The sequence below is a fragment of the Clinocottus analis genome, unplaced genomic scaffold, assembly GCF_023055335.1.
Source record: "Clinocottus analis isolate CAN_PGR_092001 unplaced genomic scaffold, fCliAna1.0.p SCAF_4, whole genome shotgun sequence".
NCBI lineage: Eukaryota > Metazoa > Chordata > Actinopteri > Perciformes > Cottidae > Clinocottus > Clinocottus analis.
In genome coordinates this window covers 941,973-954,632 of record NW_027176153.1, presented here as the reverse complement: position 1 = coordinate 954,632, position 12,660 = coordinate 941,973, and the positions used below count along the sequence as shown (strand labels likewise).

General features: G+C 47.1%; 1 protein-coding gene across 1 annotated transcript; it reads left to right on the top strand.

Moving 5' to 3' along the window:
• Nucleotides 1-2,488: 2,488 nt before the first annotated feature.
• Nucleotides 2,489-7,357, top strand: LOC137800488 (putative C-type lectin domain family 20 member A). The gene is made up of 6 exons (XM_068597715.1): nucleotides 2,489-2,609; nucleotides 3,617-3,658; nucleotides 3,783-3,967; nucleotides 4,664-4,877; nucleotides 7,054-7,290; nucleotides 7,353-7,357. Exons 1-6 carry the CDS (start codon nucleotides 2,489-2,491, stop codon nucleotides 7,355-7,357), a joined length of 804 nt encoding a protein of 267 aa, XP_068453816.1.
• Nucleotides 7,358-12,660: the final 5,303 nt, after the last annotated feature.

The window sequence follows — 12,660 nt, the reverse complement described above, 5'->3', positions numbered from 1 at the left end:
CCCGAACCCTGTCTGTGGGACAGAGAGAGCAACCCCACGATGGCAGAGGGTTAGATCAGAAAGAGAAAACCTGCCTGTGAGAAGCTTACGGGGCCAAAGAAGGCCCAGGTGGCTGCAGAGTCACCATGTGTGGCGCATGCTTTGCAGGGGAGGGACTAATGATTCATTTCATCAGAAAAGATCACCCTTACCCTGCATGCAGCTGCTGCAGAGGAGGATATTCAGGACTCACGTCATGTGATTGACAGGTGTGTCCTGTCACAAAACAGACGTAATAATTCTGACTCCTGTAGAGAAGGAGAAAGGCGTCATGAGACCCTCGAGGAGCATCCAGTTGGGTGATTTCATCGCTGGCACTTGGCAGATGAAGACTTTCCTGCAGACTGCCAGACGAGCTTGCGTTGGAAGCACCTGATGACTTTTCTGCCCGATAGTTATTATAGGAGAGAGTTGAAGTTGATGGATGCCCTGTGAAAGCCTCCTGTGTTGAGACGGTTACAAGTGTACCAGAGCCGGAGCCCATGGAGCAGACTACAGAGAAACCGACTGGAACACCAGCTGAGATGCTGGTTCAGACTCCAGCCGACACCAGAGCCTGCCGGGTCGGACTGATGTCCAGACCAGGACCAGGATGGTTCTGGGAACCAATCTGGCATTATACAAATTATTCCTTCAGCCAAGTCTCAGCCGAGTCGGCAACCGGACTCGGGCCGACACCTTTCTTCTGGCGGACCGATGCCGGCCTTGGCTGTGTTTGATTGTGGCCCGGTGACGGCAGTGTCGGACGGCAGAATCGGGCCAGTGTATTCATTCAGAGACCCTGTTCCCACTGAAATGAAATCTTTCCATTTACGTTAATGGCTTTACTTTTAATTTATATTCGTTCACACAAACACTCTCCATCCATCTGATACTGGCCCGGCCCGTCTGTCATGTTTTAAAGTCATTGAGCCAAAAGGTTTGGCATAGACATGGACGCCCTTCATATACCTGTTGGAGACATGGCCGCCCTTCATCTACCTGTTGGAGACATGGCCGCCCTTCATCTACCTGTTGGAGACATGGCCGCCCTTCATCTACCTGTTGGAGACATGGACGCCCTTCATCTACCTGTTGGAGACATGGACGCCCTTCATCTACCTGTTGGAGACATGGACACCCTTCATCTCTCTGTTGGAGACATGGACGCCCTTCATCTACCTGTTGGAGACATGGACACCCTTCATCTCTCTGTTGGAGACATGGACGCCCTTCATCTACCTGTTGGAGACATGGACGCCCTTCATCTCTCTGTTGGAGACATGGACGCCCTTCATCTACCTGTTGGAGACATGGAGGCCCTTCATCTACCTGTTGGAGACATGGACGCCCTTCATCTACCTGTTGGAGACATGGACACCCTTCATCTCTCTGCTGGAGACATGGACGCCCTTCATCTCTCTGCTGGAGACATGGACGCCCTTCATCTACCTGTTGGAGACATGGACGCCCTTCATTTCCCTACTAGAGACTTGGACAAGTACTTGTATGTGTGTGATGGTGAAACTTTAGACACACAAACATATTCAAATGAATATTTTGATTTCCATATTTTCTATTTCACTCCTGTGTGTTTAAATTTGCCTCCGACCAATCAGCATGAAGTCCTGAGGAAGAGTTACTGTCTGTGTTCCACAGAAAGAGATTCAACAGCACACATTCAAATAAACTGAGAGCAAACAGAAGAACTCTTGTGTTTGCACACAACAAAAGTGTTGCATACATTTCCATCATCATATTTGTAGAACATTGATATTTTCTTGATCAGCTGATCCTCCGTCATCAGACGTTGCTTCAGGTGATGCTTCAGAGGAAAGGTCGTCTCATGCCTCTTAAGCCCTCACTCTTTCCACTGGAGACCCTCTCCCACTAAAGATCTAAGATCCGGCATTTCTACTTCAAATAGTTCTTGGTTCAGCTCGCGGGCCCTCGCCATTGTTCTCCAAGCGCCATCGTCAAAGCAGTAACCATCTTCATGCTGCGCCGAGCAGCATCGCTCCCCAAAATAACTGCATTTCACTCCTTTTGCAGTATTTTGGTGTCAGAGTGGCCGTCAGGTCTACTGCGTATTGTTTGTGTGGAACAGTCTTCTCTGTGTTGAGGGACTACAGGCCCGATGCTCCCTGAGCTCTGAGGAAGCAGTCTGCATCATGTCAGACACATCATCATCCTGAAAGTCAATCCTTATGAATGTATTAATTATATTTATATGGACTTGAAACCTTTTCATGTCTTTCTGTGTGTCCTCTTCATCTTCTCTTCACCAGAAACTTGTAGACTGATATTTACACATCTGAACTACATCTCACATGTGTTCCTTTAATTATAACATTATTCAAACGGCCCTCGTGGCTGCAGAGACACACTCTTTAGTTTGGTCTGACGTTTAGAGGAAAGGCCTAAAAATAGGTGTGTTCAAGCAAATGAGTCCTTTATAACATTCCATGAGATGATGCTCAACAGTCACAGTCTGACAGAGAGGAGACGAGAGGAGAGGACAGAGAGGGGACGAGAGGACAGAGAGGAGACGAGGATGGACAAACTTCTCCTGAGCGTCCTCGTTGTATCAGGTAAGACTTTAATATATTTTTATTCTTTACCATCTTCAGCATTATAATAATATTGTGTATAATTTGTTCCTGTGACTTTCCTCTAACTTTCCTTCTTCCTTCATCAGTTTACTTTAATGTAAAATGATCATTTGCATTAGTGAGTTAAGTTATTAATATTAATGTGATGAATGAGGTTCCAGGTAGAAGTCTGTGTCCATGAGGACAGGGATGGATATGTTTTACTCCCAGCAGCCTCACGGCCACCTGGACCAGTTTGTTAGTGAAATCTTTGTGAAGGGAACTTAGCAGGAGTTTAGTGAAACGTTGCGGTCGCTGCAGCAGGTTGACGAGTTACGTACTTAAATCTAACTCACTGTATTTCTTTTTAACTGAAGGCGTCTCCTCTCAGGGGTTACACTACTGTAGAACTTTAAATGAAGTTAATGAACGTTGTGGTTGCAGAGACAATTAAGTTCAAGTTGAAAAAAAGATAGTTATTATCTGATGTAACTGTGTGGTGTTCAGGGACTCTGAGCTGTGTGGTGTTCAGGGACTCTGAGCTGTGTGGTGTTCAGGTACTCTGAGCTGTGTGGTGTTCAGGTACTCTGGGCTGTGTGGTGTTCAGGGACTCTGGGCTGTGTGGTGTTCAGGGACTCTGGGCTGTGTGGTGTTCAGGTACTCTGAGCTGTGTGGTGTTCAGGGACTCTGGGCTGAGCTGTGTGGTGTTCAGGGACTCTGGGCTGAGCTGTGTGGTGTTCAGGGACTCTGAGCTGTGTGGTGTTCAGGGACTCTGAGCTGTGTGGTGTTCAGGGACTCTGGGCTGTGTGGTGTTCAGGGACTCTGGGCTGTGTGGTGTTCAGGGACTCTGGGCTGTGTGGTGTTCAGGGACTCTGGGCTGAGCTGTGTGGTGTTCAGGGACTCTGGGCTGAGCTGTGTGGTGTTCAGGGACTCTGGGCTGTGTGGTGTTCAGGGACTCTGGGCTGAGCTGTGTGGTGTTCAAGGACTCTGGGCTGTGTGGTGTTCAGGGACTCTGGGCTGTGTGGTGTTCAGGGACTCTGAGCTGTGTGGTGTTCAGGGACTCTGGGCTGTGTGGTGTTATGGGATATGTCACATAATGCATGTGTGTAACATCCATAACGAGGTGATGTCATCAGCGTGCTGTGATGTCATCAGCGTGCTGTGTGTCATCAGGGCTGTGTGCCGTCTCATCAGCTGCTGTACGTCAATACCATGTTGTTAATGAGCTGAAGAACATGACTGAAGCACAGCGTCACTGCAGAGAGAACTACATGGACCTGGCCACCATACGAGACCCGCAGGACCTGGAGACCCTGAAGGCAACGCTGAGTTCAAGCAAAATGGCCGCCTCCGTCTCCGTGAGTGTTATTACGTCAGTGACAGGTGGTCTGAAAGTTTTACATCCACACAGTGGTGGAAAGTATGCAAATGACCTGGACAGAAGTGTGTACTTGTACTTTACGTGAGTATTTTAGTTCAATGATTTTTGATGTTACATGTCAGAGGAACATTTATTTGACTGAGTTACTTTACAGGTTCAGATTTTACATTCAAACATCAGAATCAAAATCAGAATCAGAAACGATTAATTGCCAAGTAAGTCTGTACAAATGAGAAATTTTTGCTGGCGGAAGGTGCATCATAACAATGACAACAACAACAACAAAGAACATTGAACCATAGAAGTCAAAGTATAAACATTTGGATAAGAACAAGTAAGTGAAAAAATCCCACCAAACAAACATCATCCATGTAAATATATAGTGGAGTCATAAAGCCTGTGTTAGCACTGTTAGCACTGTTAGCATTGCTAGCTTTTAGCACCATAAGCTGCTAGCCATTAGCTTAGCCATCACCACACTGTGAGACTCTTAGTCCATTATGAACAGCAGGAGTGATGACAGAAATAAAACCTTTTCTATGTTCATATTAGCACCTGAATATTGTTTTCTTGAAATAATAAATCAGACTGATTGTCAGGATCAAGAATATAAATGAGAAGTACAAATGTCTGAAAGTCTGTTTCTTTATATCACAATGAAATATTGTTTCAGAGAGTCTGGATAGGACTGCACATGGACAGCTGGAAGTGGTCACTGACAAACTCAAGCTTCTACAAACCTGGAGAGATGGAGTTCAGATGGTGGAGGTCTGGAGAACCAAACAACTACGGCAGAGAACAACACTGTGTGAATATATATTCTAATGGAGCATGGTACGACGATAGATGTTATGAGCCCTTCAAACCAGTCTGCTTTGATGTCAAAGGTGAGAATATTAAAGTTACTATGACAAACTTTCATGTTGTATTTTTTTTTTCTTTTGCCCCCTGTGGACTAAAGTGGTAGTGTGGATTATAGGACCAGGACTACACTGAGGTCTATAGAGCAGTGGTCCCCAACCGCCGGGCCGCAGCCCGGTACCGAGTTGTGTCGTCCCTTGCTACTGGGCTGCAGAGAAAGAATGAAAAAAAATAAATAAATAAATAATTAAGGTCAGAAAAAAGTTTTATTTTGAAAAAAGACCGGATACATCCGTCTGTGCTTAACCTCAGATGTAACCTCTTGACATATGTTACACGATAGTTACCCCAAAAATGAAACTTAAAAGTCTGTTTTAACTTGGTGTTATGGATTAAAAACAAGGCAGAGTAAAAAGTTCTGAAAACCTTGCCTCCATTTTCAACATCCTGTCTTTGTGAAGCGGGTTTAAATTAAGCAGTAAGACATCTAATTTACAGAGTTAACAGAACATGAACACACGTCGAGTGACGTTTTCTCCCATCACACCGAGTTGGAGAAATAAGCTCAGGACTCCCACTAATTTGGCGTAATGGTGAGTTGTATCTTTATGCACTTTATAATAGCTTAATACCGGTTGTATCAGTTTATTACATCATATTTATCGCCCACACCGTGAAGGCCGGTCCAAGAAAATATTGTCCAACACAAAACTGGTCTGTAGCTCAAAAACGTTTGGGGACCGCTGCTCTAGAGGATCAGGACTGACTGAGACTATAGAGGACCAGGACTAGACTGAGACTATAGAGGACCAGGACTACAATGAGACTATAGAGGACCAGGACTACACTGAGACTATAGAGGACCAGGACTAGACTGAGACTATAGAAGACCAGGATAACATTGAGACTATATAGGACCAGGACTACACTGAGACTATAGAGGACCAGGACTACACTGAGACTATAGAGGACCAGGCCTACAATGAGACTATAGAGGACCAGGACTACACTGAGACTATAGAGGACCAGGACTTCACTGAGACTATAGAGGACCAGGACTAGACTGAGACTATAGAGGATCAGGACTAGACTGAGACTATAGAAGACCAGAACTACACTGAGACTATAGAGGACCAGGACTACACTGAGACTATAGAGGAGCAGGACTAGACTAAGATAAGACTGTGGATTACATCGCGCTGCCTGGAGTACTGTGTGATGTTAATAACAGAGACTTCGGTGGACTCACACACCCCGGACGCTGAAATCGAGCTAGCAGACCGTGTTGTTTAAAGAGCGGACCGTACCATCAACTCCAGGAAAAGCAGGGGTGGAGGACTTTGAATCTACCTCAACCACAGCTGTTGTTCTGACGCCAGGGTTATTGAGACACACTGTTCCCCGGAGATAGAATACCTGATGCTGAGCTGTAGACCTTTTTACTTGCCCAGGGAGTTTACATCTGTAATGATAACGGCTGTCTATATACCACCAAGTGCTAACGCTAAGCTTGCCTTGAAGCAGCTACAGAGAGCCATTAACAACGACATGTCAGCACAAGCAGACAGCCTTGTGATTGCAGCAGGAGACTTCAACCATGCTAACTTAAAATCTGTCATGCCGAAGTTCTTCAAAAATGTTAACGTCCCTACAAGATAGAAAAACATACTGGCCCAGGTCTATACCAGCATTCCAGATGCCTATAGAGCCACTCCACTCCCACATCTCGGACCATCAGACCATCTGTCCCTGTCTCTGACCCCAGCATACAGACCCCTGATCTGTAGACAGAAACCTTCCACTAAAACGATCCAGGTGTGGACTGAGGAAGCCACCTCAGCCCTACAGGACTGTTTCGATGTCACAGACTGGGACATATTTGTTGAGGAGACAGATCTGGAGGGACACACGACGGCCGTCCTCTCCTACATGAACTTTTGTGCTGACGGTGTGGCTGAGACAAAAGCCATCAAAGTGGCTCAACGGCGAGGTGCGGACCCTGCTCAGAGCACGTGACTCTGGAAGTCAAATATCTCTGATGGCTTTATGAATGTGGACTCAATGGACGCTGCATGTTCATGTTCACACAGCTCCGTGTTGATCCACCTTCATGCTGAGATTCATGCAGAACAATAAACTGGTCTGCATCATGTAGTCTGTTATGGTTCCTCTACTCAGCACTTCACTCTGCTCTGCTTTCAGGGCCCAATGAGACATTTATCTTCATTAACACCTCCATGTCGTGGACTGATGCCCAGAGCTACTGCAGAGAACACCACACAGACCTGGCCATAGTGAGGAACCTGGAGGAGAACCTGAAGGTACTGAAGCTGGTGCCCACCAGTGAACCTTCCTGGATCGGCCTCTTCAGAGACGGATGGAAGTGGTCTGATGGAAGTGACTCCTCATTTAGGAACTGGAAGTCTAATGGGCCTTATGGTGCCTCTGAGGATTGTGTGTCAGCAGATTTTAGTGCCGATGGACGATGGGGGACCCTGAAGTGTGACGTCATGTCAGCGTTCATCTGCTACAGAGGTAAGCTATCATTCACTCAGGACTGACATGAGGACTTAACAGGTGTTCTCTTTCATGACTCAAAGTGATAAACATTCCAGGACGTTGATGATCATCAGCAGACATGTCGTGACTGATGAAGGTTGTTTGTGTTTCAGACGTTGAGCCTGTTGCGATGCGAGTGGTGAAAGTGAGGCTGCAGAAAAGCAGCTCCTCTGTGGATCTGAATGACCCTGTGGTGATGGAGGGCCTCTTGAAGCAGGTACATCTTCCTCTCAGTAACAACAGAACCAGCAGGTGATACATGTGAGGTAGTGCACTACTAAGAACAATGTAAAGGTGCTCTGTGCAGACGTGGACACGTCATGACTGAAGGTAGACTTGTGTCCAGACAACATGAAACAACAGAGCTGCTCTAGTGGAAACCAGAGTTCTTCTCCAGCAGAGCTTCCACATGAGGACAGTGTGAGACAGGATGCAGAGAAACAGCTTTACTGAAGACTTCTTCTCTCAATGTGTTTGTCTCTCAGCTCAAACAGAAGCTGAAGGACCAGGGGCACGACGACGACATCAAGCTGAGCTGGAAGAAGCAGGCGGATGGAAAAGTCTTCCACAAGGAAGAGAAGAAGAGCAGGAAGAAGGGAAGAGATGAGCTGTAATGTTCCTTCAGTCCACTCTGCTCACAGGCTTCCTTTCTCCTCCTCTTCCTCCCTTTCTTCCTCCTCTTGCTCTCAATCAGTGGTAGAAAGAACCAAAGTCCTGTATGGACCTCATGAGGACCCCGTAGTGAGTTCTAGAGAGGACCTTTAGTTCCTGTTGGAAACCTGTGTGGGATCTTGTTTGCACCCTTAAAGGTAGAAACCTTCATATGTGGTTCTGGGTAAAACTCTTGATGCTTAGTTCTAGGTAGAACTCTGTGTAAAGGAACCTTGAGGAAAGGTTCTCCCTGGAACCAAAGAGGGTTCTCCTCTGGGGACGAACCAAAGACCCTCCAGGGTTCTAGTGAGCACATTTATTTCTAAGAGTGTAGTTACTTTGCAGGGTAAGATGTTTATTATAAAGTGTGTGCTAATCTTATTAATTGTGGCGCATTGTTTTGTAGAAGAATGTTAATAATAATGATGCAATAACATGTTTATTACATTAAAGCTCTCTAAAGAGTTCATTCTGCAGAACGAGTGCTTTTACTTTTGATCATGAGGAACATTCTTCTGTAGTTTTTACATCATAATTCTGAATGTAGGTGTTTTATTGGTGATGTGTGTTTTCATTGTGATGATGCTTCTTTTGCTTCAATAAAACCTTTGAATGAGCTTTCTGTGTCACAGTTCTTCATGTACTTCAGCTCAGAGTGATGTCTGAACATAAAGGGTCAACAACAACAAGACAACAACATTTATATATATATATATATATATATATATATATATATATATATATATATATATATATATATATATATATATATATATATATATATATATATATAGCTAGCAGTCCGGAAGACGATAAGCAGGGACTGCGGGAAGGAGTGTATTCCTGAAGGAGGCCGTAAAGGTAAGTGGGGGCTAGGTTGTGGAGAGCTGTATCGGTGAGGAGGAGGTTTTGGTAGTTGATGCGGTATTGTACAGGGAGCCAGTGAAGTTGGATGAGTACAGGAGTGATGTGGTCCGATGATTTGGTACAGGTGATGATCCGGGCGGCTGAGTTCTGAATGATTTGCAGTCTGTTGATGAGTTTGGTGAGGAGTCCGGTGAGGAGGGCATTGCAGTAGTCGATGTGGGATTTAACAAATGAGTGGACCAGGATTTCGGTGTTGGACTGGGTTGGTGATGGACGGAGTCTGGAGATGTTGCAGGGATGGAAGAATGCAGTCCGGGGGATGTTTTGAATATGGGGCGCAAATGAAAGAGTGCTCTCTAGAATGACATGTGGCTCTTGACTTGGGGGGGAGAAGGGTACAGGGAAGCCGTCGACGATGATGGGTGGAGCTCGGGTGTGTTGGGATTTGATGATGATGAATTTGCAGCCGATGAGCAGGGCCTCAGTTTTATTGCCGTTTAGCTTTAGGAAGTTCCTGCTGATCCAGCTCCGGATGTCATCAAGGCAGTTGATGAGGGAGGTAGGAGGGATGGCAGCAGTTGGTTTTGAGGAGATGTAGACCTGTGTGTCATCGGCGTAGCAATACAAATGTATGCCATGGTGACGGAGGAGTGTGCCCAGGGGGAGGAGGTAAATGGTGGAAAGAAGGAGACCCAAGACTTACTCCTGTGGCACTCCCAGTGAAACACCCAAACACCCAGACTTGTGGTTCTTTAGTTACACAGATTGTTGGCGGTCAGTGAGGTATGATGTGAACCAGGAGAGTGCGGCACCAGTGAGTCCAATGCCAGCCAGGGGAGGTTGGAGATGGGCCGGTAATGGTTCAGGACAGCTGGGTCAGCACCAGGTTTTTTCAGGATAGGTGTGATGGCAACCAGTTTGAGAGTGGGGGGTACGGTACCAGTGGTGAGGGAGGAGGTAAGTGTGTTGGTGATCATGGGGGAAATTGATGACAGACAGGCTTTGACAAGGGAGGTGTGAAGAGGATCGAGCTGACAGGTGGTGGTTTTGGCTTTATGGATGAGTTTCGAGATGGTGTGTTCTGATACTGGGGTGAAGTCGGAGAGGGAGCTGATGAGAGGTTGGCGAGTGGTGATCATCCAGGGTGGATTGTGTGAGGAGGTGCAAGATAAGGCCAGTTGTTGGTGAATGGTGTTGATTTTAGAGCTGAGGAAGTCCAGGAAGGCAGTGAACTGTCCAGTGGAGATGTCTGGAGGGAGGGTTTTAGGTTTTACCTAGACGGGCCAGGAGTGATGTGAAGTCTTTAGCAAAAATACTAGATGGGTTGTCAATGTGGATGTTGAAATTGCCGAGGAGGGATTGTGACAGCAGTGACTTTGATTTTATCAACTAATGAAAGAAAAACCTGGTGGGACAGCCTCATTCAGCTGGGAGAAGTCATTTGGCTGTTGCCAGGTCACATTGAAGCATATAATGTCTAGTTTATAGTCAATAATAAAGTCAGCAATCAACAGAGAGAGAGAGAGAGAGAGAGAGAGAGAGAGAGAGAGAGAGAGAAAGGGGGATGGATGGATAGATAGATGGCTGGATGCACATATGTGTTAGGTGTATGTGTGTGTGTGATGGCGCAATTTTAGATACAGAAACATATTTAAATTACATTTAGATTCATAGGTTGACCAGGAAGGACGCAGGTGCATTGGGGGACCCTCTGCGCCATTAGCCCTCCCAGTGGTAGAGGCGAACCCCGGTCTGGAGGGGACCCTCCGATGGCAGTTCACATTTGCAAAGCGGTCAAGAAACACATCGTAATGTGTTCTTTTTTTTCGCCAATATTACTTGTCATATCCCAGTTCAGAGGCTCAAACAACGGATGAATCAAGTAGTGATGAATAAAGTAAAATGGGTTCAAGATGGGGCTGCACGGTGGTGTAGCGGCTAACACTGATGCGTCACAACAAGAGGGTCTGTGGTTCAGATCCCAGGCAGGGCGAGGTTTGGATACTGGTCCGACAGGTCCCTCTGTGCGGAGTTTGCATGTTCTCCCCGTGTCAGCGTAGGTTGTCTCCGGGTTCTCCGGCTTCCTCCCACATTCCAAAGACATGCAGCTCAGATGAATTGGACTCTAAATTGCCAGTTGGTGTGAGTGTGAATTGTTGTCTGTCTGTATGTCTATCTGCCCTGTGATGGACTGGAGACTTGTCCGGGGTGTACCCTGCATTTGCCCCTTGACGGCTGGGATTGGCTCCAGCGCCCCCCGACCCCTAATGAGGATAAGTGGTTCAGATAATGGATGGATGGATGGGTTTAAGATGAAAACATCCCCCATACCCGTCCGGCTTTGGCTTTGCTTCACATCTTTTTTCACGTCTGTTCGTTTGAACTAACAGCATCAATGATGCTGTGACGCTGCAGCAGGGAAGAACCTGTGATGTGCTTTCTGAACTTGTTTCTAATCACTCTGACGAGCTGCACTGGAGATGGGGAGAAAGTGGTCACAAGTTGAAGGTTAGAGGTCGCCACAATAGGTTGGCTCTGTAGAAAGGCCTGAGCCCTTCCTAAGAAAAGAGCTGAGCACCCTCTGCTGGCCAGAGCTGCAAATAGCACATTGTTTGGTGCATATTCTGTAAAGCTGTCTTTAAGAAGACCTTAACGTACATTGTGTGTGTTTCTATAGAAACACCTTTTAACGTGTTGGTGTCCCGAAAATCAATAGGTGTCAAACTACTATAGATTTAAGTTTGAAGGGGACAGTGTGCTTGTTCAGATAACAGAAGCTACAGTTGAGTGAATCCCCCCCTCCCCTCCTCACCCTCTAAGGCCGGCACCTGACGGCCCAGGTTCCTCAGGGAACCTCCGGTGGAAGTCTCTGATGAGGTCTGGTCCCAGAATGTTGCTGGCTTTCTCCCAAGACCTCTCCTTGGGGCCGTACCCCTCCCAATTCACGAGGTACTGTCGGCCGCGGACCCAAACTGCCAAAAGACGCTTGACGCGTAAGTCGGCCCGCCATCAATGATCTGGGGTGGTGGTGGAGGTCTGGTGGTAGGGACGAAAGAGCTCTACTTGGCTGGCTTTAGCCGGGCCACATGGAACGTGGGGTGGACCCTCATGGGTCTCGGGAGTTTGAGTTTCATGGCCACAGGGTTAATCACCTTTGAAATTGGGAAGAGACCCACAAACCGAGGAGCTAGTTTGTGGCACTTCACGTGAAGGGGGATGTCCTGTGTAGACAGCCAGACCTTCTCGTCAACCTGATAGTTGGGGGCCTGGGACCGCCGTCCTCTTGTACCGGGCAGAGTTCTTGATGAGGGTCTGGCGGGCTCGGTCCCAGGTGCGTCGGCAACGACGGACCACAGCCAGGGCAGAGGGTACTCTTGACTACTCCAGAGCAGGAAACAGGGGTGGCTGGTAGCCATAGGTGCACTGGAAAGGGGAGAGACCAATCGATGAGGAGGGAAGAGTGTTGTGCGCATACTCAACCCAAATGAGGTGTCTGCTCCAGGAAGTGGGGTTCTGGGACACAAAACAAAGAAGGGCAGTCTCTAGATCCTGGTTTAGTCACTCCTTCTGACCATTAGATTGGGGATGGTATCCAGAAGACAGACTGACCGTGGCCCCCAGGAGACTGCAGAATTCCTTCCAGAACTTAGAGGTGAACTGGGGGCCCCGGTCCGACACCACATCTGCAGGGAAGCAAAGGAGACGGAAAACATGATAGGAATGCCGCTGTTT

Excerpts from the sequence above, each read along its gene's own strand:
- LOC137800488 (XM_068597715.1), top strand. The coding sequence starts at position 2,489 with ATGATGCTCAACAGTCACAGTCTGACAGAGAGGAGACGAGAGGAGAGG. Across the intron at positions 3,659-3,782 it reads CAGGGACTCTGAGCTGTGTG|GGCTGTGTGCCGTCTCATCA; the intron begins GTGTTCAGGGAC and ends GTGTGTCATCAG. Across the intron at positions 4,878-7,053 it reads AGTCTGCTTTGATGTCAAAG|GGCCCAATGAGACATTTATC; the intron begins GTGAGAATATTA and ends CTCTGCTTTCAG.